This window comes from Peromyscus leucopus, chromosome 3, assembly GCF_004664715.2.
Source record: "Peromyscus leucopus breed LL Stock chromosome 3, UCI_PerLeu_2.1, whole genome shotgun sequence".
Taxonomy (NCBI): Eukaryota; Metazoa; Chordata; class Mammalia; order Rodentia; family Cricetidae; genus Peromyscus; species Peromyscus leucopus.
Genome location: NC_051065.1, coordinates 58,857,809 through 58,882,041, shown reverse-complemented (window position 1 = coordinate 58,882,041; position 24,233 = coordinate 58,857,809). Strand labels below are relative to the sequence as shown.

Genomic DNA, 24,233 nt, shown 5'->3' with positions numbered 1-24,233 from the left:
ACGTAGAACTCCCATCCAAGAGGCAGAGCCTGTGAGTTCGAGGCCAGCCTGGGCTACCAAGTGAGCTCCAGGAAAGGCGCAAAGCTACACAGAGAAACCCTGTCTCGAAAAACCAAAAAATAAATAAGCAAAATAAATGTGTACTTATTTATTGTATACATTTAGTTTTTGTTGTTTGCTTCTTAAAGATTTATTATTTATTATGTATTCAGTGTTCTGTCTGCATGTATGCCTGCAGGCCAGAAGAGGGCACCAGATCTCATTATGGATGGTTGTCAGCACCTCTGGAAGAGCAGCCAGTGTTCTTAACTGAGCTATTTCTCCACCCCGTGTGTCTAATGTTTTAAGATTATTTCTGCTACCATTACAATTGAATGAATCTCAGGCTGTCTCTAGAATTCTGGGACCACATTCTTTCTCCTCAGCATTCTTTCTCTACTGTTCCGTTGTCTTGTGTCATCTAAAAGTTCTGAGAAATCTGAGGCCATCCTGTCTTGTTAGCTCAGTAGACTGTCAGCTTCATCCCTCGGATATTCACAGTAGGATGCTTCTCTTTTTATTCCAGTAACGTAGACTTTCTTAGACGCCATTCTTGCCTCTCTAGTGTCTTTACCCAGTCTCCTTGGAATATGGTAAGTCCCGTTGTGTTGCCATGGCGAGTGGGTTTGTTTAGTTTCAGAAGTAACTTCGTTGTTGTTGTTGTTGGTCCTATTCTTGTCTACTTTTGTTCAGTTCCATTCATTTTTCCCTTCAAAGCGCTAGCCACGCTGTGTTGACATAACTGTCGCACTAGGTGATGTCCCTCCCGCCACTGTGTCCTTCTGTCACTGTGAAGAGTCACCCACTCTGTGGCCTTCCGTGGGACGTTGGCAAGTCTGTCACCCATATCGATGACTCATTTTTTTCTGTCACATCAGCTGCAGCTTCTGATGTGGCTTCAAGCATTTAAGAGTTTTTCTTTCTTCTGTTTCTTCCTTTTCTTTTCCCATCTTATTCTGGTTCTTTTTTCACATTATGTTTCATGACCACTGAAGTACAGAAAAGATTTGTCAAGTATTTTCTCCTGTTTTCTGAACTCACTTCTCCTGACATACAGTCATTTGTATATGTTCCTGTTGGCATTAGTCGAGGTGGGGAGAGCAGTTCTTTGTACAGATTCCACGGCAGATCTTTACTAAGAAATGGTGACCATTTTTAATTTTAAATGAAGTGTTTGTCTTGAATTTAAAAATCTCTTTAGCTGTAATTTCTATTTCATAACAGGTTAGTGGCTGGAGAACTAACCTAAATATCAGCACGAGGAACCAACAAGGCAAACCCAGAAAGTGGAGCATTCTGCAGTACAGCTCACTATTTAGTATCCTAAGAAAGAAACTTTACTAGATAAAAATAAACTAAGGGGAAAGTTCAGCTCTTGGGTTGGATACTGATTTTCAATAAGCCAGATGTAACAATAATTTTAGTTGCTTAGGGAAATGGTAATGTACCCTTAGGTGAGACAGGTAGATCTTTGTGAGTTTGAGGCCAGCCTGGTCTAAGAAGTAAGTTCCAGGACAGCCAGAGCTACATTGTGAGACTCTGACTTGAAAAGAACAAAAAGGAAGGAAGGAAGGAAGGAAGGAAGGAAGGAAGGAAGGAAGGAAGGAAGGAAGGAAGAAGGAAGGAAGGAGGGAGGGAAGGAAAGAAAGAAGGAAAGAAGGAAAGAAGGAAGGAGAGAAGGAAGGAAGGAAGGGAAGAAGGAAGAAAGAAAGGGAAATCTTTAAATAGCATGCCTTAAACTACACAAAGCCTAGATCCAGCACTGATTGACCCCCAGAAATTTGGGTTACTTTAAGCAAGCATCAAAACATGTCTCTCCAGAAGTCACCACAGTTACCACCATCAAATATTCAAAGAATAGTGTCGGGTGGTGGTGATGCATGCCTCAGGAGGCAAAGGCAGGCAGATCTCTCTGAATTCCAGGCTAGCCTGGTCTACAGAGCTAGTTCCAGGACAGCCATGACTGTCATATACAGAAACTTTGTATGGGGGGGTGATTATGGTAATACTAGTACCACTTTACACATGAGGAACACAGAAACAGCGTTTACTAGTGTTGAAGTAAACAGTTACACTCCTCAGAAGCCACAAGTTTATCATGCTATGTCCTGCAAATTAACTTTATTTTCCTTATCACCTAGAATGATTGGTAAATAGCACTATCATTTGCTGTAAAATTATTCCTGAAGAGTGAACAGGAGTTTTATGCTAGTAGCATCAGCCAGTTTTAAGTTTGATTCAATCTAATTAAAAAATTCCAAATTTGGGTGGAGATGGTTCAGCAGGTAAAGGTGCTTGCTGTAGTCTCAATCCCTGGACCCCACAGGGTGTGTGCTACAGCACCACCCCACATATACACCCACATACAAAATAGTAAGTATATGTAAAAAAAATTCCTAATTTATTTTTTCTCATAAATAGAAATTCATGCCGGGCAGTGGTGGTGCACACCTTTAATCCCAGCACTGGCGAGGCAGAGCCAGGCAGATCTCTGTGAGTTCAAGGCCAGTCTGGTCTACAGAGCAAGATACAGGACAGGGGCACCAAAACTACACAAAGAAACCCTGTCTCACCCCCCCCCAAAAAAAAAAGAAATTCACAGTTTAGGACTGGAACCGAAGTTTTAGTCCAGTGAGGGGGGGAGTGCGGGGGGAGTAAAAAGGGAGATGGGAATAGGGAAGAGGGGTGCTTTCTCCCTAAAATAATTCCTCACAGAAATTTCACTTGAGCTTATGTGTCTTTCAGTAGAATAGTCAGATAGCCTTATCTAGCTGCAAGGGAAGCCACACAAATGTACTCTATTCCAGAAGGCCCATGTCCGAGTAAATGTCAATAATTCCATACCACAGAAATGGACATCAAATGGACATACTAAGTAAATCTAGAACTTTTCTAGTCTTGAGATTATTTCTTTTGTCTCTCTTCCTTCTTTTTCATAATTGTAAACAACGCTGTGTTTAGCAGAAGGAAGTGGAAGAAACATTGGGGTGTGTTACATGGTGTTGGAAGGCTAGTGGGGACAAGGAGGAGACAGACACCTTGAAACACCATGTACACAATTGTTTAGCATCTTGTTTAGAGCCAAAAGTGCTGTCATAATCAACTTTCTAGACCAGGGCTAAAGCCTCCCTCCACTGAGGTAGAGGAACACCATGGAAGCCAGCTTAGTGTCCCTAGATGGAAAAGAGCAAAGTCAGCTTCCCAGTTGACTTTGGGATGTCCCAGTGGTGATGTTTGTATCTAGCTCACGGGCTGTGTTGTGGTTAATTGCTAACTGTGAAAAGGGAGCACAGCTTATCAGCAGCCATCACTTTTGTACCATGCTTTTGGTTTCCAAGGAAATGCAAACCACAGGGTGTGGTCTATGACCCCATCCTTAGAGAATCTTACCAGGGAGGACATTTCCCCCTATGTAGTAAGCCAAGAAAATGAGGAATGTGAGTTGGACATCTCATTGCTACCCAGGGAGCTCTAAGAGGTGGTTGGGCGGGTGTGGCCTCATGGCCAGAGGAGAGGGCTGTTGGAACTAGACTGGGACAGCCTCATAACACTCAGACTCTCTCTGACTTTGTGATGAAATAAAGGACTCATATCTAGGCCCGTCCTTTGTATATCTGGTGGCCAAACCATTTTTCTGAATTTATCACATTTGACCTCAACATCACCAAATCCTAGAGTTTTTTCCAAGTTAGAATACTATTTCTCCTTAAATTGACTTTGAATAGTTGTCAGGCTGCTTGGTTCTTTGACCTATCCCATGCCCAGAATTTGGATTTTTTTTTCTCTTCCTCTGGCTCTTGGGGAGGTACATTATCACTGAGACAAGGATGTGGTGCTGCCCTGCACACACACACCCAAGCTGGTCAGCCTTGTCTTAAGAAACTAATTACTTCTCTTGCTCCTTCAGTTTTGACTTCTTAAGGGAAAAAATCCTGCAGCTGCAACCAGCCAGCCATAGCAGGCAGAGAACAGGTGCCAGCAGCTCTTCTAGAAGCAGAAATGGCTCTTGCACGTAAGTCAGGGTTCAGGGGTGGGAGATCACATCATGCTAAACCAGGGTGTGGGAGATTCATGTCATTTTAAGCCAGTATGTGAGAGGCTGATGTCATGCTAAACCAGGGTGTGTGGAGGGGATTATATCATATGAGGCTCTGGAAACTAGTTTTGAATAGATATCAGCTCTTCACGTTGTTTAGGATAATTTGCACTGAGAGAGTCAGGGACTGGCCAGCAAGATAGCTCAGTGGTGAGATGCTTCAGTAGGTGAAGGCAAGTACCTCATCACCAAGCCTAATAGCCTGAGTTTTATTCCCAGACCCTGTATGGTGGAAGGAGGGAATTGATTCCCATAAGTTGTTCTCTGACTTTCACACGTGCTGAGGCACTCTATGTGTGCACACACATACACCAATCAATCAGTCAATCAATCAATCAATCAATCAATCAAATGTAACAGAAGTAGTGGAGCTTGAACTTCATGCTGCGGCCCGTAATCTCAGCACCTCAGGAGGCTGAGACAGAAATATGCCAAGTTCAAGTCCTGTGTCAACTGGGAACATAGCTGAGTGGTAGGGCACTTGTACAGCATGTATAATCCCAGTAAAACACACACACACACACACACACACACACACACACACACCACACACACACACACACACACACACACACACCACACACACACACACACGAGGGCTGAGAGTCAGGAAAGACCTTCCTTCTGGGCAGTAGTGGGAGCTTCCTACCAGCCCTTGCTTCCTGTCTGCCTCAGGCTTTCCCAGCAAGTTCTGAGACTTTCCCAGGCAGGCGGTCCCAGAGAAGGACTTGGCATGTCAGTGCATAAGCGAACTACACTGGCTCCGGAGGAAATGGGAGGCTCCCCCGACCACTTCCCTTTCTTGCAGGCCTGCTGTGGTTTTTCATGATGTCATCCATTCATCATTGTGAGCTGACTGGCTGCCCCCTAGGCCTTGGCCAGCTGCCCATGGTCAGAAGGGAAGAAACAGATCCCAGGACAACTGTGCAGAGGGCCCCTAAGCATGTGCAGACATGATGACATCAGTTCCACCTAGAACGTCTTGGTGGAATTCGAAGAAGACTGTAAAAGTTATAAGATCTTATACAACCTTCCCTTCCTTGAATGCCTGGGGGAAATTCAGGGGCCTCTTGCCTGTGGATAGGGAGCCGAACCCTGGAGTGGGCCTGGGTGTGGAGGAAGGTCTGCTCTGCCAGATGGTCCATTCTCCAGAATTCAACCTGTTTCCTAACTCCGTGGTGTTTGAAAGCAACTTTGTCCAGGTACTCTTGGGTGACTCAGAGCAGCACTCCTTGATTCTTCTAAGTCTATTCCCAAGATGTGACCAAAAGTTATCCCTAGAACTGCGGTGGGAGATAAACTGAGGCAGGAAAGCTCAAGGGCCTGAGACACGAGGCTGACCAGGGTTTCTCCTGTAAGTGTACGCCCAATGAGAGGTCAGGCATCCTTTGCTGAGAGGAGGATTAGGCATTGGAACCCCTAATTTATGTCATTTTCAGGTCTGTAACCTGATGCCAAGTTAAGGCAGTAAAAGAAGATGACCTTTGGGGACTAGGAACAGAATTACTGATTGGCAAAGAATAGGACCTCAGGACTCAGAGAAACGTGGGCCCAGAGTCCAGTCTCTGCTCACTGGTGGGGAGGTGCCATTGTGCATGGGACCTGGACAAATCCATTTAAACACAGCAAGCCAAGTACATGGTCTAGGTGGCACTTGGTGTGTCGTTCTCTCCTTGCCTGGGCTCCCCTTGGACCAGACAGAACCTAGAATAAATGGAAGGACCATGTGGATGACTGTTTTCAAAGCAAAGCCAGGAAGCTGCCAAAGGAAGATCCACAGACACGACGTAAATGCTAAGAAACTCCAAGGTTATTTTCTTGCTCTTGTGTTAATAAGGTCCTTTAAGTCCTATTAGAGAAATCCACATGGTAGCTCACGTCTGTAATCCCAGCAGCACTCAGGAGGCTGAGACAGGAGGATGCCCTTGAGAATGAGTCTAGCCTGGACTATAGAGTAAAACCCTGTTTAGTTTCATTTTGCCTTGTTTAAATTGCTAAAGAGTAATTTTAAAAGCACCCACAAACTCCAATAGAGTTTTTAAACCAATGCAGGTTAAAATGCTTGTCAGAAAGCAGTGGTTAAGCCCTCATTTCCAAGGAACGTCTGGCAATGTCTGAGACAACGTTTTCCGTTGTCAGAATTTGGCAGTTTGCTATGGGCATCTAGGGGACAGAGGCCAAGGACACAGCTAAACACTCCACAACACAGCATAGCCTTCCTCCCACAGAGAGCTAAGTGGCTGTCACAGTGTGGCGGCACAGTCCTTAACCCCAGCACTCAGGAGAAAGAGCAGGCAGATCTCTCAGGTCCGTCTACACAGTGAGTTCTAGGCCAGCCAGAGCTATGAAAATCCAACATTAGTGCCGAGTGAAGAAACTTGGCTAAAACGTCCTGCTGCTTTTACCAAATGCTCAGGCTGGGCCTGGGGGCTGCGTTACAGGTCAAAAGGGGCAGAAACTGGAAAAAAATCTACAGAGCCTCCAACACCATGGCCCTTGGGGTGACCTCCTCCGTGCCTTGCCTACCCCTTCCGAACATCCTCCTTATGGCCAGAGTCAAATGGCTTCAGGGGCAGAGCCAGACATGGAACAGACCATCCACAGCCCCGAGCATCATCCTGAAGAGGTAAGCAATGCAGATGGGAATGGGGGATGAGTGGGGGTAGAAGGCAGGCCAAGGTGGAGGCGACCTGGTGCTAAACTCAAGACGGGGAGGACCTGAGAAGCCAATGCAGTAAAATTCACTGGAATTCTCTTTCGTTTTGTTTTAAACAAAATCTTTTATAGCCCAGGCTGACCATGAAGCCACTATGCAGTCAAGGCTGCCCTGGATTCTGGATCTACTTGACTCCTCCTCCTTCTGAGTGCTCGTATTCCAAACATGCACTGTGGTGCTCAGCTACTAACTGCTCTAGATTGCAGTAACCTAAGACAAGTAGGAGACTGGGGGTTCGTTCAATCAGTAAAGTGCCTGCTGTGCAAACATGGGGAGACCTGAGGGTAACCCCAGAACCTGTGTTTAAAAAAATGGGCATAGTGGTACACTTGGGTAATTCCAGCACTGGGAGGTAGAGATGGGTGGATCCTTGGGGTTTGCTGGCCACCCAGCCTCGCCTAAACTAGTAAGCTCCAGGTTTAGTGAGATGCTCTGATTAAAAACCAAAGTGAGGCGGTGGGGCACGCTTTATAGACTGGAGCAGAGCGGATCTCTGTGAGTTCGACACTGTCTCAAAGGAATAGAAACAAACTACAAAGAAACCTGTCGAAAAAAAACCAAGTGAGACACTAAATGCACGACTGTACATACCTCCCCAAACACGTACATACACGGATAGGTGGGGGCTGGGGAGACAGATGTCTCAATGGGAAGGTGGCATGATATGTGTGAGCATCTGGGTTTGGATCATCAGCATTCACACAAAAGGCCAAGTAGGGTGCATGCCTGCAATCCCAGTGGCAGGGCTAGTGGTGGAGGAAGAGAGGTGGAGCCTAGGGACTAGGCAGCCAGTCTAGCCAAATGAAAAACCGTAAGCTCCGGGTTCGGTGAGAAACGTCTCAATGATTTTGGTGGAGGTTTTTGTGTGACCATCTTCTCAACTCACTAGCCCACTTCCTTCCTCATGAGTGCCTTTTCCTTATTTTTAATTATTTTTTAATTAAAATTTTTAATATTTTTTTAAAATTCTACTAATTTTGTTTTACGCATGTGAATGTTTTACCTGCATGTATATCTGTGTGCCATGTGTGTACCCAATGCCTGTGGAGGTCAGAAGAGGGTGTCAGATCCCCTGGAACTGGAGTTAAAGAAGGTTATGAATTGCCATGTGATTGCCAGGTCTTCTACAAGAGCAACAAGTGCTCTTTTTCTTTCTTAACAAGAAGATGATGGGGGCCGGAGAGATTGCTCAGTGGTTAAAAGCACGGGCTCCTCTTTGGTACAGTTAACAACTGTCTGTAACTCCAGTCTCAGGAGATCAGACACTTTTTTCTGGATTCTGTGGACACTGAATACATGTGGTACACAGGTATACATGCACACAGACTTCCCATACACACAACGACAAATAATAAACTAAAATAAAAATTTAAACTGGATGTAGTGACACACGCCTTTAAATCCAGTACTCAGGAGGCAGAGGCAGGTGGATCTCTGTGTGTTCTAGGCCAGCCTGGTCTACAGAGTGAGTTCCAGGACAGGCAGAACTACATAGTAAGACCCTGTCTCAAAACAATCAAACAAACATTTTTTAAGTAGTGGACATCAATAGAGGAAGACAGTGACACTGACCCTTGGCTTCCACATACAAATACATGCATGGGCAAGCTCACACCTGACAAACACGCACGTGTACAAACACACACACACACACACACACACACACACACACACACACAGGTCACGTGACACAGAGCTTTCACTGGAAGGGCAGACTGTTTGGTGCAAAGGGAAGCTTTACATGGACAGGAGCGGAGGCTGGTCTCCAAGCACACTTGCCTTCTCACTTTACTCTTCTGACTCAGCAGGAAACCTCTGAGCCTTTGGTTAAGGAATAATGAGGCAGTGAGACCTGCAGATGGAGAGCCGCTCGGGAAAGGCATGGTTTTCAGTCCTGGGTGTGCAACTACCCAGACTTGATTTTTGTACCACAAGTCACTGGCTGTAGTTTTTCTCTACAAAGCGAATCGCTGAAGTCCCCCGTGGGGCTGTAGAGCAGCATGATGCTTGCTTGGGCTTTGTTTCAATTTCCTTTCTGTTGCTGTGATTAAAAAAAAAAAATACCCCAGTGTAAAGCAGCTTAGGGGAGAAAGGGCACATTTTGGCTTCAAGTTCCAAGGGGACAGAGCCTATTGTGGCAGGGAAGGGGAGACACATTGGCAAGAGCAGGAAGCTGGCTGATCATATGGCATCTAAACAAGAAACAGAACAGGAAATGAGGTCTGGCTATAAAACCTCAAAGCTCTCCCTGCAGTGATGCACTTCCTCCTTCTAAAGGTTCCATAACCTTCCCAAAATGGCACCATTAGCTGGGGACCATGTGTTAAACAAGCCTCTGGGGACATTTGGCACTCAAGCCACAATCTGCCAATCATCTCAAGAATCTCTGGACGTTACCAGAGGTCCAGGAAACCCTTTCATCCCTCGAAGCGACCTCGTGCCAAAGCTCCCCCTGTTACACTGCTGGTATACCTGTAGCAAGTCCCGCCCATCACAGGTGACTAACGTTGGATCTCAGCCAGGTCCTTGAGTCGGCTCATTTGGGCAGTCTTGGAGCCGTGAAGGTATCATAATGAATGAACAAGTTGTGCAGGTGGGTCAGCTCCCTTCCTATTTTCAAGACACAATGGCAAACCCCATGTGTCCAGCCACCTTCCTCCTGAGCTACAGCTGTGGCACAGGCCCCAGGGAACACTGGTATGAGAATCAGTGAGAGAGAGGCAGGTGCCCGGGCTACAGCCTGGACCTATTGAATCTGAACCTTTGAGACTGTCTTGGAGAGTCTGCATCAAGTGTCCCAGGGAAGTCTGCTTTTCCCAGAGTTTGAGCGTCACTGGCCAAGAGCTCTCTTTGCTGCCCCTAGAAGCCTTCACCCTTGAGGAGACGCATCAAAAGTGATGGGGTTGTCCAGGTGTCTTCTTCTATGTCCTTAGCATTCTCCCTTTGAAGTTTGTGGAGCTCCAGATCTGTGACCACCATGAACGCATCCTGAGGTTGAGGACAGTCACCGAGAAGATCTACTTCCTAAAGCTCCACCCTGACCATCCTGAGACTGTCTTCCACTTTTGGATCCGCCTGGTTCAAATTTTGCAGAAGGGTCTGTCCATCACCACCAAGGACCCTAGCATCCTTGTTACTCACTGCCTGGTACCCAAGAGCCTCTGCAGCCCATGTGGAAAGTCTGAGGTAAGAAATCTCCATTGCCAGCCTTCAGCCAAGACCAGAGTTGGAGGGAGATTTGAGCAGCTGCTGCTGAGTGCCTGAGTGTGTGTGTGTGTGTGTGTGTGTGTGTGTGTGTGTGTGTGTGTGTGTGTGTGTTGGGTGGTTGTATGCACTGTGAGGAGCATGCCGAGGCCAGAAGAAGACTTGAGGTACATTTCTCTATCCTTCTTTGCCTTATTCCTCCAAGATAGGGTATTTCACGGAACCTGGAGCTTGTGGGATTTTTGTTGGGCTGGTGGCCAGCAAGCCCCAACAATTCTCCTGTCTCTGCTCCCCAACCCCTCAGTGCTGGGGTTAGAGGTTTGTGCCACTGCTATGAATGACTCTTTACATGGATGCTGGGGATCTGAACTCAGGTCCTAATTCTTTCACAAGCACTCTGACCTACTAAGCCATCCCCCTAGCCCATGAAGGAGTTTGGTTTTGTTTTGGGTTTTTTTTTTTTTCATTCTCTATTCTTTTTTCATTCTCTGTTCTCACCAGCTCTCCATCTGCCTCCCCCCACTGGGTGTGTGTGTGTGTGTGTGTGTGTGTGTGTGTGTGTGTGTGTGTACGTACATGTGTGCCATGACACACATGTAGAAGTCAGAGGCCAGTCTCAGGTGTTGATCCCCATCTTCTACCTTACTTGAGACAGAATCCCTGTTTCTCCTCTGTGCACTCCAGGCTCACAGGCCCTCTACCGGCTATGGATTCTCCTGTCTCCTGTTCCCATCTTGCTATAGGCGCTCTGGGGTTTCATACATGAGCTACTGCATCCTGTTTTATGTGTGTTCTGGGCATCCAGCTCTTTACTCATTGACATCCTTTGTTACCTTTTCTCTTTTCGAGGCTGAGGACCGAACCCCAAGGTCTTGCGCTTGATAGGCAAGCACTCTACCATGGAGCTAAATCCCCAACCCCAACATCCTTTTGTTAAACGGAATCTTACATAATTCCTTGTTGGTGGCACTCTTGGGAACGGAACTGTAGGCGGTCTGTTGCCAGGCAGGATCCTGCTATAGAACCCAGGATGGCTTACAATTCCAGATCCTCCTGCGCTAGCCTCCAAGTGCTTAGATACACATGTGTGCTACAACCCGTGTACATGCATACACACATAACACACATAAGACACATAAACAGGTCCAAATGTGCTACGGATCCGCAAAGCAACTGCATATAGGACTTTTCTTAGAGGAATTAGTTTCTTTTTTTTTTTTGATTTTTCGAGACAACTGACTCACTTAGTAGGACTCTGCCTTTGGGATTAAATAGGAATTAGTTTCTTAAACATTAACTTTCATAATATATACATTTAAGTATAAAAACTAGTAGCACTAGCTATTAGAATTCATATTAACAAATTGATACTAAATCTATGTTGGCAGATGGCAATGAAGGCCCTACTTTTAAGGCATCAAAGGATATTTATACCAAACACTGAGCTACCAACAAAGAGAACTGCTTCCGTGAGCAGCTGGCATGGCTGCCTATTGGGAGAGGTGGGGTCCTGATGTTTCAGAGTCTAGAGATTGGTGTTAAGAAAATGCAGAGAGCCCAAGGCTTAACCTCTTGTTTTCTTGTTCTTTCTCCATATAGTTAGTGCAGAAGAAACCTCCAAGCCCCCAGCCCAGTGAGAGCCTCACACAGCTGATGGCCCAGGGGGAGAGTGAGGCCCTCTCGCAGATCTTTGCCGACCTGCATCAGCAGAAACAGTACAGGTACATGATTTAAATCAGGCTAGCCCACGCCATCCTTTCCCCTAGCCCGGGAGGTCCCAGCAGTGAGACCCTGGGTAAAGGAGCACAGTTGGTGGCTTGACACACTGTGCCTAGTCTCTGGACAATCTTTCCTGTTCCCATTGCCTTAGTCTCTATCTCCAGACAGCAAGCAAGGTAGGCCTGACTCCAGAGGAGTTGTATAGACATGGAAATATTTCTCCAGCAGTGAAAATGAGTTAGCAACAGGCATGGAAGAATGAAAGCTAAATTCTAACCCAGTGTCTAATTCTGTAGATGCATAACCACATTGTTTTAAAACCTGCTGTGTCCCGGGTTCATCTCCCTATTTACTGGGCCTCTGTTTAGACTTAATAGAGCTCCTGAGGTTGTTCCTAAAGTATAGACTGCTGGGATGCTCCAGCACAGGCCTATCTTCTCTATGCCTGAAGAAATGGCCCTGTACATAGAGATATTCAGTGTGATAGGAGAGACAGGAAGTTGGGTGGGGTGACCCATATCTATCATTCCAGCACTAAGAAAGGGGCTGAGGCAAGCAGACTGTTTCAAAGCTGAGGCTAACCCAGAATGAGTTCCAGACTAGTACAAACAGAGAAGGAAAACCACAAATGAATTAGTAAATATCACCAGGAGAGAAAAATGAAGTGTCAAAAGAAGGGACTTCTTTTGTTCTAAGATAGGATCTCATGTAGCCAGGTGGCTCAAATTCCTAGTAGTCAGACGTTTTAATTCTGTCTCTGCTCTACTCAAGTGCTGGAATTATAGGAAAATCTGTGCCCCCATTCTGGTGACACATAGAAGAGATACCCCTCCCTCTGTCTTGGGGATTGAATTTAGGGCCTCAAGCATTCTAAGCAAGGCTCTACCACTCAGCTACATGTCAGCCAGGAGGAGGGGTTTTGTCACAACAGAACCAGAGTAGCTCAGAGACAAACCAAAGAGTGCTGGGATGGGAAGCTAAAAAGTAAGAGAGCTCAGAGGAGGTGCTTTAATCCCTAAAAGATAACTGACAGCCTCATCTGGATACTGTTGGGATTCCGTGAGCTCATAAGCATCAAGCACTTAGCGTGCATGTTCTTTGTCATACTGGGAAGCAGATATAAGTGAGATCTCAATGAATATTTAATGTGTGTTACTAATTGTCTTGGGAAAGAGTTAACTGTTTATACAAAAGACTGTCACTGTATATAACATACAGAAAACTGTAATTAAGAAATGTTTACCTAGAATGTCATATTCTGGACTGTGGTGGTTTACACCTTTAATCCCAGCATTTGGGAGGCAGAGGCAGGCAGATATCTGAGAGTCTGAGGACAGCCTGGACTACAGAGGGAGTTCCAGGACAGCCAGGACTACACAGAGAAACCCTGTCTCAAAAGACACAAAGCCACCAAAAAAAAAAAAAAAAAAAAAAAAAAGACACAAAGCCAAAAACCAAACCAAACCAAAGAATGTCATATTCTGAACTAGTACTGAATTCTAGTAGAGTGAATATTTTATATTGAAGCAAGTTTTTTTTTTTTTTTTTTTTTTTTTTTTTTTTTTTAGTAGCTTGTGCCTTTCCTGGAGCTCACTTGGTAGCCCAGCTGGCCCCGAACTCACAGAGATCCGAGTGCTATTAAAGGCGTGCTTGAAGCAAGTTTTTAATTGTGTCAAATTATTAAATCACTGATTTTGTAGCACAGCAGGCCTGAAACTTGCTAAGTAACTAGAGAGATGACCTTGAACTCCTGGTTTTCCTAAGTCCTAGAATTACAGGCATGTGCCACAGTGCCTGGCTCCTTTGTTTATGTTTGTTTGTTTAAACTGAGTCTTGTGTTGGCAATGCTGCCTCAGAATTCAGGATCTTCTTGCCATGACCACGGTAACTTATATACAGTGAGGTTTGCTGGGGCTTATGGCTGCAGAGCAGTAAGAGCCGGTCACAGCTAGGAGACAAGCAGCCAGTGGAGGTTCGGCAGCAGCAGCAGGAATGGGGAGCTGAGAGTTCACATTTTCAAATGCAAATACCAAGCAAAGAGACCTAACTGGAAGGGGCATGAGGCTCTTAATCCCACCCTGTGACACACTTCCTTTTACAAGACAGCATCACCTAAACTTCTCAGAACAGGGTCACCAACTGGGGACTGAGTGTTCAGACGCTCAAGCCCATGAGTGTGTGTGTGTGTGTGTGTGTGTGTGTGTGTGTGTGTGTGTGTGTGTGTGAGTCACACGCATTTCTCTTTCAAACTACCACAAACTCTTTTGCATATATCCCATGCTGAGTTACTAGCTGTAACTAAGTCCCATAGACCAAATTAGCTGCAAGGGAGGCTGAAAAGCACATTCTCCTTTAGACACAAGCCCAGTCAAAATTAAGCATGTTCAGTCTGAGATGGTGGTACATGCCTGTAATCTTAAACACCCAGGAGGCTGTGGTAGGAAGACTCCTGTGAGTTTGAAGCCAACTTAGGCTAAAATGTCTCATCTACAATACTCCACAAAATTCAGGTGCTCTACCCCCAAAGGAAAAGGGAGCCTACCACCAGTCTTTGGCTTTCAATTCCGAAAGGTCAGAGGGAACTAAGCCCTGAAAGAGAAATAGGCACTAGACAAAAAGAACAGGGTATTGCAGAGAGCCAGACAGGTTGAAGGAACAAATGGCTGAGGCTTTGTCCAGAGAAGAACCTTGGTGGGTTTAGGGAAAGAAGGCCATGTGCAGGGTTTTACACTTCCAGTGAGAGAGGCGCCTTAGCTGCATTTTACGCATGGAGGTTACTATGATCCAATTTCCATTTGGAAAAGGTCATTCCAGCTACATTTACAGTTAATTGTAAGGGAAAGAGAAGAGACTCAGAGAGACCAGAGAAGCAGCTGAACTGGTCTGGACTGGCATGTGTAAAATGGGTCAGGGAGATTTGAGAAAAGGAGTGGAGAGGATCACTTCTGCCTCCCTGTTATCTCAGTAGCTGCTCTGTACAGACATTTAGCTTCCTCAGTTTCCCAGAACAAAGCCCTGGGTGATGATGCCTTCGATTCAGACACTTTCCAGGCTGGTTGCAGTTTTCTCCAGTTCTTGCTCATTAGCAGCAACATGCCACTGAACAGTAAATAGCATGCATGGCTGAGATGCAAGATCCAAGATAGGGTCACAGCCCTCCTCCTCAGACAATCAGAGCTGTGGCTCTGGTCCCTACCTCCTCCCATCCCACCTCCTCTTCCCCTTTTCTCTTCTGGAAACATAATATGCATCATACCCACCCAGTGTAGCTACAGCTGGCCTTTTCCATATTTCTATCTGCCTCTAAATCTTTTGCATCAGGAAAAGCCTAACTAGGGGTAAGCTCTGAGATATGACTGACTTCAGGGCTGAGTGTGTAGCTCAGTTTGTAGAGCGCTTGCTGCAGCACACACGAAGCCTGAGTTTGATCTGCAGCACTGCATAAACCAGGCACACTGGTGCACATCTGTAATTCCAGCACTCAGGAGGCAGGAAGGTCGGGAGTTCAGAGTCATCCTCAGCGACATAGTGAGTTTGAGGCCAAATGTCAGATATATGAGACCATGTCTCAAAAAAAAAAAAAAAAAAAAGACAGGAAAAAAATTACCAAACCCCACCCGAGTTCACTGTTCTTCTCCTTAACTTTTGGTCTTTGTTTTCTTGACCCTGAAATGACTGGAGTGCCAGGAGGAGCAAAAAGATTCAGATCAACAAGACCAGCTCAGGTAAGGAAGGATGCAGGGTTGCATGCTGGGGCGAGCTAGCTGCTGTGTGTAGGTATAGGGCTCAGGTCCCTCCCAATGCCCGCTCTGGCCTCCTGGATGCCATCAGGAGTACTGCAGTGTCCCTCTGCCACAATGCGTAGCTCTCTGGGCTTTTGGGCCAAGAAAGTCAATTTGGCCACCCAGTCCTACTCCTCTATTTCCTCGAGACATTTCTATATTCTCCATTCCCAGTTCCACAGAATGACTAGCAGTCCCTTTCCTCTCACATCCGCAGTATCCGTTTGTTGATTCATTGACTTACTCAGAAGCATGCACCAGAGGCTCTTTAAGCCCCACACTGCCTTCTCTCCGGGGGATGGAGTCACACGGGCACATACCAAAATTACAGAAACTCCTTTCTAGACAACATTCAAAGTTCATGCTGGGGTGCCAGAGGTACATAAAGACAGAGTCGTTCACTCCTTTCAGGGCATTGGCATATTTGATAGGATCAGGAAAGATGGAGCAGATGAGGCCATGTGAGAAAACAGGACAATCTAGAAGCAGCAGCTGGTTCCCTGTTGCCAAGTTCTAATCCACCCCGAGTCTCCTGGATGTGGTCCTTTATCAGCTTCCCCATCTTTCCTGTTTCACCTGATAACATGCTCCCTGCCTCAAAGCTGCTCCAGTCACATCTGTTCCAGGCACATTTCAACCATGCTTCCTCATACCTTAGTCATCCCCAACCCACTTCCTTCCCCCGAGGAGCTACTCTAAACGCCTTCTGTCCTAAATCCTACACCACACGCTCCTGCCGAGACTCAACTTTCCTCCTCGTAACCTCTCACACTATCCTCTGGCCCTCTTACAGGCTTACGGCTTATTTCTTAATGAATGTTAAATTGCATCCATGCCTCTTAAGTCATAGCAGCAGGCACTGGGAACGTAATGGGAGTTGAATAAATGTCTGGACCTAAGACCGTTGACAAATTAATGCTCCATTCTGGCTCAGAGACAGCCACATCATGCTATATTTTTAAAATGGGAAGGAGATTGTAGATCCTAGGAGAACTAGGATCCAAATCAGAGCTTTTTACAAACTCGTATGTCTATAGGTGGAATAAACAGATAAAGGTTTGAGGGAACATGAGCAAAAGGAATGGTTGGTTGACTCTTACCTTGTGATGTTTAAAACAGCTGCTGGGAGAGTTGGAGAGACGGTTCAGTGGTTAAGAACACTCGATGCCCTTGCAGAGGACCCAGGTTCAATTTCCAGTTCCCATGACAGCTCACAACTGAATGTAGCTCCAGTCCTGGGGGACCCTACACCCTCTTCCGGCCTCCACGGGCACCAGCCATGTATGTGGTGCACAGACATACACATGTTGTCACACACAGAAAACACAATAAGTCAATCTAGAAAACCAAACAACTGCTGCTGGCAGCTGACCCCTGTTTTCAACATTAGGAAGACAGTGGGGAGTGGAGGAGACAGAGGCAACAAAAGCAATGAGCGTGTTAGCTGAGAGTTGGATTAACTGCTGCCACACTGGCTCACACCGTCAGATACTGGCCTGCTATCATCAGATAGTCTATTTCTTTCAAGAGAAGCCTCCAGGTCTGAATTTTTAAACATACTCGGTTAAAAAGGAGAGCAGCAGGTTCTAAAGCTTAGGGGGCAAGAAAGCCGTGCTGAAGGAGGGCAGCACTCAGCACTGAAGGTGGGGAAGGAGGCTGCCATCTCTCCTCCCGACAGGTGAGCAGACCCTCACTGCCGCCTCATCTGGGACTGCCTTCTCACCTTTTGACACGATGCCTACTGTTTTTTTTTTTTTCTTTCTGTTTTTATATAACATTCAAGCACATTCACAAATATACACACACTTTAAAATATCCTATGAGGTTAGAGGTCAGGAAAACGGAATATTCAAGAATATTTCCAATGAGTGCTGGGACTGGAGAGAAAAGGTTTAGAATTTCAGAATATCCAGTCAGGCATGGTGGTGCATACCTGCCACCCCAGTACTTGGAAAGCTGAGTTAGGAGAAATGCCTTGAGTTTAAGCCAACTTTGTCTATAAGGCAAGTTACAGGATAGCCTGGGCTACATAGTATCTTACTAGAGCCTCACACAACACCAAAAGGAATTTCAGGATATCTGAGGTTGGAATGTTCTTAGGTTGATTTTAATCATCCACACTGGGTGGTTCTCTGTACCTTGTTTTCTTGCTGGGTCAAGTACTGGCCAGGAAAGGGAAGTTAACATTCCAGGCTCTTAGGATTCTTGCTGTCTCCTACTGAACCATGCCCTAAACCTTCTATTGGAACTTCTGAATTAAAAAAAGAAGGGCAGGAAATAAATCAGTAAAGTACTTGCCTTGTAAGAATGAGGACCTGGGGGCTGGAAAGATGGCTCGGAGGTTAAGAGCACTGGCTGCTCTTCCAGAGGACATGAGTTCAATTCCCAGCAACCACATGGTGGCTCAAAACCATCTGTAATGAGATCTGGTGCCCTCTTCTGGCCTACAGACATACATACAGGCAGAACATTGTATACATAATAAATTACTTAATTTAAAAAAAGAAAAGAAATGAAAAAAAAAAGAATGAGGACCTGGGTTTGACCCCAAGAAGATTGTTGTGGTGGTATTTTATCTGTGTACCCCCAAAGCTTATCTGAGGATCAGAGGAAAAAGCCAGCAACTATATTAAACAAAGAAGTCAGGCAGTGGTAGCACACGCCTTTAATCCAAGCATTTGGGAAGCAGAGATCCATCCAGATCTCTGTGAGTTCAAGGCCACACTGGAACAGAGCCAGGCGTGGTGGCACACACTTAAATTCCAACACTAGTTAACCATAAAGGTCTGGAGGGCTGTACAGACAGACAGGAAGTGATAGAGCTGGGCAGAAAGAGGAAGTGATGTAGCTGGGCAGAGAGAGGAAGTGAGATGACAGAACAGAAAGGAATATAGGCGTGGGTACACAGGAAGTAGGTTTCTTTGGAGACTGAGGGCTGATAAGATGAGGTTGGCTGTGGCTTGTCCTATTCCTCTGAGCTCTCAGTTTTAACCCCAATATCTGGCTCCGGGTTTTTTTTTTTTTTTTTATTAATAAGACCATTTAGCAATTCATCTTACAGATTGTCCCAGTGGTCTAGAATGCATATTGCCCTTCCAGAGGATCTGAGTTTGGTTCCTAGCATCTCCTCTGAGTAGCTCAGAAGTGCCTGTAACTCCAGCTCCAGAGGGAGGAGGGGGATCAGATGCCTCCAGTCTCTGAGAGAAACTTCATTCACTTGTACCTACTCACACAGGCATGCGCGTGTGCACGCACACACACACACACACACACACACAGGCATGTGCATACATGAATGCATGCATGCATGCACAGACACACATAACAGAGACACATGCACCGAGGCACTCATGCACACACTCACAGTTAGACATTGTGGTGTAAGCCTGTAACCCTTGGGAAGCAAGGAGAGGAGGAATCAGAAGCTCAAGACCAACCTTGGCTGTACAAGAGCTCAGGAGGATAGGCATGGGGGTCTATATGGAGTCTAGATGGCCAGGGGCCCCAAAAGTTCACCTGTGTGTCCCCACTAGCAGGCTTACAAGTCAACCTTTGGTCTTGCTAAAATGCTGTTTCTAATTCATTAGACCTGCACATAAGGCCTTGAAACCAGGCATTTCTTTAAAAAAAAAAAGACAAAAATTTGTCTTTATTTTATGTGCATTTGGTGTTTTACCTGCATGCGTGTCTGTGTGAGGGTGTCAGATCTTAGAGTTATAGACAGTTGTGAGCTGCCATGTGGGTGCTGGGAATTGAACCCGGGTCCTCTGGTAGAGCAGTTGGTGCTCTTAACCACTGAGCCATTACTCCAGCCCCCAGGCATTTCTAATATGATCCCAACTGATCCCAGGGTTTTGGTTACATTTTGAATAGCCAGGGCAAAGGGTCTAAGAATAGGCTCTGGCTTTGCTCTGCTGGCTTCAAGGTCATTGTCACTTTAGCTGACTGAATATCCTTGGGGTTTTCCTTGTTAACCTGTCCCAACCATGACGTTTCTCTCCGTTTACTGAGGCTATTTTGCAACATGATGTAGTGGTTAAGAACAGAGACTCTGGTGACAGGTTGGTTGGCTTTGCATATTGACTCTGCCTTATCATAATGTGGCCATAAGTAAGTTCATCAGCTTCTGTGGACCTCAGAGTCCTTATCTGTAAAATGGGGATTGTGGGAGAGTTGCCACCAATGATAAAAGCAAGAATGTGTAATTGACATGTCTCCTGTATAATGACGTCCTCTCCCCACAATTATTAGCTATTAACTTCCAGGGTGTTCTGTGAACAAGAGTGCAAATGCATTCCTTTTCTTAACTAGATAAAGCTACTCCCAGTGAAGAGAGTGTCCCCTGTACCCGAGATCTCAGTTGGAGGGACACATTCACTTATGGAGAGTGGGAAAGAGAGAACCCCTCTGGGCCACAGCCTCTCTCGCTCCTCGGCACTCTGGCTGCCTCCAGCAGGCCACGGCTGTCCCTATCTTGAGGTATGGTGGCGATGGGATTGATCTGGAGGCCTTCATGGGATGAGCTGGAGTTGAAGCTCAGAATCAAGATGGTGTCCTAAGATCCTCGGGGTGACTCCAAATGCTATGTGCAGAGGCTGGGTGGCTGGCCGCAGTGACCTCACCCTCTGCTCTTCTCCCTTGTTTTCTTGGCCTCCCATGATATTGAGTGAAATTCTACAGTGTGGTATGGTATCTCCAGAAACCCCGGAGTCCCCACAAGTGGCACTGAAGGGCAGACTGGTCAGCTGGTGCTCAAGAGCACGGGGCTGCTCCTGGAGCTCAGCAGTTCCTATGGTTCTTCCCGTCCTTTCCCTTCCCTAAAGCTCTTGGTATCTCCCTAGCTAATGGCGGGGCAGCAAGAGGGAGGAGGAGCTAGACCGCAGGGTGAGAACAAACGTCCCTGGGGTCCCAGCCTTTCTCTTCCCATGCTCCAAGGCTCCCCACCTATCCTACATTTATTCAACAAGCATTGTGAACTATCTTCTATGCACTGTGTCTGACAGAGACCTATAGAAGGTGGGTTAAGTTAGGTTTTTCTAACTCATAAAAATAAAAATATTTAGCCAGGTGGTGGTGGTGGCAGCGGCGGCACGGTGGCGCACGCCTTTAATCCCAGCACTTGGGAGACAGAGCCAGGCGGATCTCTTGAGTTTGAGGCAAACCTGGTCTACAGAGTGAGATCTAGAATAGGCACCAAAACTACACAGAGAAACTCTGTCTCAAAAAAAACAAAAAACAAAAAAAAATTATTTATTTTGTATTTGCAAAAAAAAAAACTTTATGTTTAAAGTAATTTTTAAGTGAACATACACAGCTATGGTTTCACTATGGCATTTTCTTGTTTTCAGTTAGTAATAATCACACCTCAGATAAACCTTAATGGCGATCCCGCCACTGTGCAAGCAATCACTATGGCATTTCATGATAGATGTCATTATACTTTGCTCTCCTGTACCCTCCTCACTGTCCTCCCTATTCCCACTGCCCGCTTCTTGCTGGTCCCCTTCCTTTCCCAAACAGCCTTCTCTTCTACTTTCCTGTCACCCCAGTCCATTGCTCTATCTTTTCTCTCCTCAGGATGTCTACCTGCCTTCCCATGATCCCTTCCTATTTTCATGCTCTATACACAATACATACACAAAACAAATAAATGTAATAAAAAATTTTAGGTGTTATCAGTGAAATAATATCATGAAATATGATCATATGAAGTAAAATCAATGAAACTCTGCCAAAAGACCATTTATTAATAACTGAAAAGTTTTAAGTGTAAATAGAGGCCAGAGTGGTCGTTCTGCAGTTAAGAAAGCATGGTGCTCTCCAGAGGTTCCCAGGACTCACTTCAGGTGACTCCCAACTACCTGTAACTCCAACTCCAGATCTGACACCTCACGCCTCCACAGGCTCCTGAACTCACATGCACATATCCACCCATCCAGATAATAAATTAAAAATTAAAATGTAAATAAGAACAAGTGCTCCCTCCGGTGGTTTCACATTTCCAAGGTTTCAGTTAGCCACAACAACCAAATACAGCCCAGAAATTAAATAGCGATTCAATATTGAGAGAGAAACCACAGTCACACAACTTTTGTTAGACCACAACTGTTTGCTAACCTCATACCATGCCTATGAGTCAACTTTATCTAATTTGTATCTATCAGAAGAAATGACATCTATACAGTTTAGAGTTGTCAGGAGACAAAAACCCCACAGACAAAGGGCCGTTACTGTGTCTGTATTTGCAGAAGAGTTCTTCAGATAACCTATATGATATGATATTGACCACTTTTCTCTTCGGCACTCACAGGAAACTCTATATGACGAATCCTTTCCCACTGGGGAGAGTTTATGCAGCCTGCACCAGCACTTCTCTTCAGTATTCAGTTGCGGGGGGCTCTAACTGGACAGAAGGGCGGAGGAAACTGCCCCTCGGAGCAACCCAAGTTATCACAGCACTGACAGGAGGGCCTCCTCGCCGGTCAGCCTCTCCATGTACGCTCACCACCACCTGAGAGTAGAGCAACCTGCATCCCATGGGCCGGGCATGCCTTCTCCAAGACAGCCAGGAGAGGAGCAAGACGAGGGAAGCGATCCCAGGAGAGCTGTGCACATCAAAAAACAGGTGACATGGAAGCTGGCCGGAGGGAGTCACAGAAGAGATGCAGAGAGAAAAGTAGCAACACAAGGAAATAGAAGAGACCCGGAAGAAAAGCTGAAGAGAACTAGACAAGAAACACATCTCTGAGAGATGCCCCGCCAAGCGTCTATTTATCTAATTTAAAGAGTAAAGCCATAAACCAAGGAGAAAAGTGTGGTTTCCTCTCCGCTCAGGTCACGCTGGAACAACTTTATCCTTCTTCCTCTGCCTATTGCCTAGTTCAGGCCTGTTCACCTGGAGGTGGGTTGGAAACTGAAGAACAATCTTTTGTTTGGATTTTGAGATAAGGTCTCTTCCAGGCAGTGGTGGTGCACGCCTTTAATCCCAGCACTCAGGATGCAGAGGCAGGTGGATCTCTGTGGTTTTTGAGGCCAGCCTGGTCTACAAAGGGAGTTCCAAGTCAGTCAAGGCTGTTACACAGAGAAACCCTGTCTCAACCATAGAGAGAGGGGGAGGTTTGGATGGATGGAGGGAGGGAGGGAGGGAGGGAGGGAGAGAGAGAGAGAGAGAGAGGAGAGGGAGAGGTGAAGAGGGTCTCACCTATCCTACCTTATGGATGCTGGGATTACAGGCCTTTTCAACTCCTAGTTTACCAAACACAGGGCCTCATACATGCTAGGCAAGCACCCCACAACCTGAGTTATATCACCAGCCCCTCTTAGGAACAATTTTTTTCCCAGGAGATTGGAAGAAAAGTGTTAAGGTAAGGTGAATTTTCCTTTTGTTCAAACTTATTAGGTTTGCTACCGTCTCAGTCTTGGAAACACTGGTGCATTTCCTTTCGGGTTGACAGCCCCTGAAACAGACACACCTGCCTGACATACCTTCTGAGTGCTCATTGAATTAGCCATCCCATCTCAAACTCACGATCGTCTCGGCACTCCTCACTGCCTTCTCTGCTTTGACTCCTTTGGACATGGTGCCACCTCTCCTTTTTGCTTTTTAAATCCTGATTATCTGCCTCACCTGCTCCTACAGATCAGAAGATAAGCACTGTGACAGAAGTGAATCCCTTTTGTTTACCGCTGCATTCACAGTGCCCAGAGCACAGGAACTACTTCATTTGTGGAGTATTCAATCATACCACACAAGTAAAGTAAGGATGCTCAGAGGGTAGCATCAGCTTTTGCAGTCAAAACCATCATGCCTGCCCACAGCAGACCATATGTATGGTTTTCAGAGACAGAATGGACTAGTAGGCCTTGAGAAGAGTTGGGTGTGTCTTTTTTTTTTCTTTTTAAGATTTATTTATTACATATACAGTGTTCTGCCCGCATGTATGCCTACACACCAGAAGAGGGCATCATACCAGAAGAAGAGGGCACCAGATCTCATTACATAAGGTTCTGAGCCACCGTGTGGTTGCTGGGAATTGAACTCAGGATCTCTGGGAGAAAAGCCAGTACTCATAACCTCTGAGCCATCTCTCCAGCCCTAGTGGTCTCATTTATTTGTTTGTTTGTTTTTATTTTATTTTATTTTTTGAGACAGGATTTCTCTGTGTAGCTTTGTACCTGTCCTGGAACTCACTCTGTAGCCCAGGCTGGCCTCGAACTCAGAGATCACTGGCTCTGCCTCCCGAGTGCTGGGATTAAAGGCGTGTGCCACCACCGCCCAGAGATCTCATTTCTTAAAGAGTGTCACTCCTAAGCCCTTTTCTCTACTGGCTACTTTCTAATTCTGGGGCTCTTGTTGACCTTAATTTCCTTCTCTCTGAGAATGGCTACATCAGCTGCCTCACTTTGCTCAAGCTCATTCAACAAATATACCCTGCTCCTGAATCAGAAGGAAACGTATTGGCATGTCCAGGAAGACATAAAAAAAGTTTGCTCACCAGCGCCTTGAGCACACTACCATTTCTGTAAACATCCGGGGTAACTGGAGACACAGCGGAAGAAGATAGTCTCAGGGTAAAATCTGAAAAAGTTAATCCCCAAAGCAGAATAAAACCCTCATCCAAAACACATACTCCCAAAGATAGCACTTGGAGATTTGGGATTTTTCAGGAGAAACAAT

The 24,233-nt window shown here is 45.9% G+C and overlaps 1 protein-coding gene across 2 annotated transcripts; it reads left to right on the top strand.

Moving 5' to 3' along the window:
* Positions 1-444: 444 nt before the first annotated feature.
* Fam71f1 (family with sequence similarity 71 member F1) lies at positions 445-22,360 on the top strand. 2 transcript variants are annotated; one of them, XM_028866255.2, is made up of 9 exons: positions 445-632; positions 3,947-4,051; positions 4,944-5,337; positions 6,577-6,761; positions 9,785-10,037; positions 11,655-11,776; positions 15,462-15,499; positions 19,868-20,035; positions 21,867-22,360. In XM_028866255.2, the coding sequence occupies exons 3-8, from the start codon at positions 5,089-5,091 to the stop codon at positions 20,032-20,034; spliced, it is 1,014 nt and encodes a 337-aa protein (XP_028722088.1). In that variant the 5' UTR covers positions 445-632; positions 3,947-4,051; positions 4,944-5,088; the 3' UTR covers position 20,035; positions 21,867-22,360. The 2 variants fall into 2 exon arrangements, with proteins under 2 accessions (XP_028722088.1, XP_028722087.1); XM_028866254.2 differs by having other exon boundaries at positions 15,456-15,499.
* Positions 22,361-24,233: the final 1,873 nt, after the last annotated feature.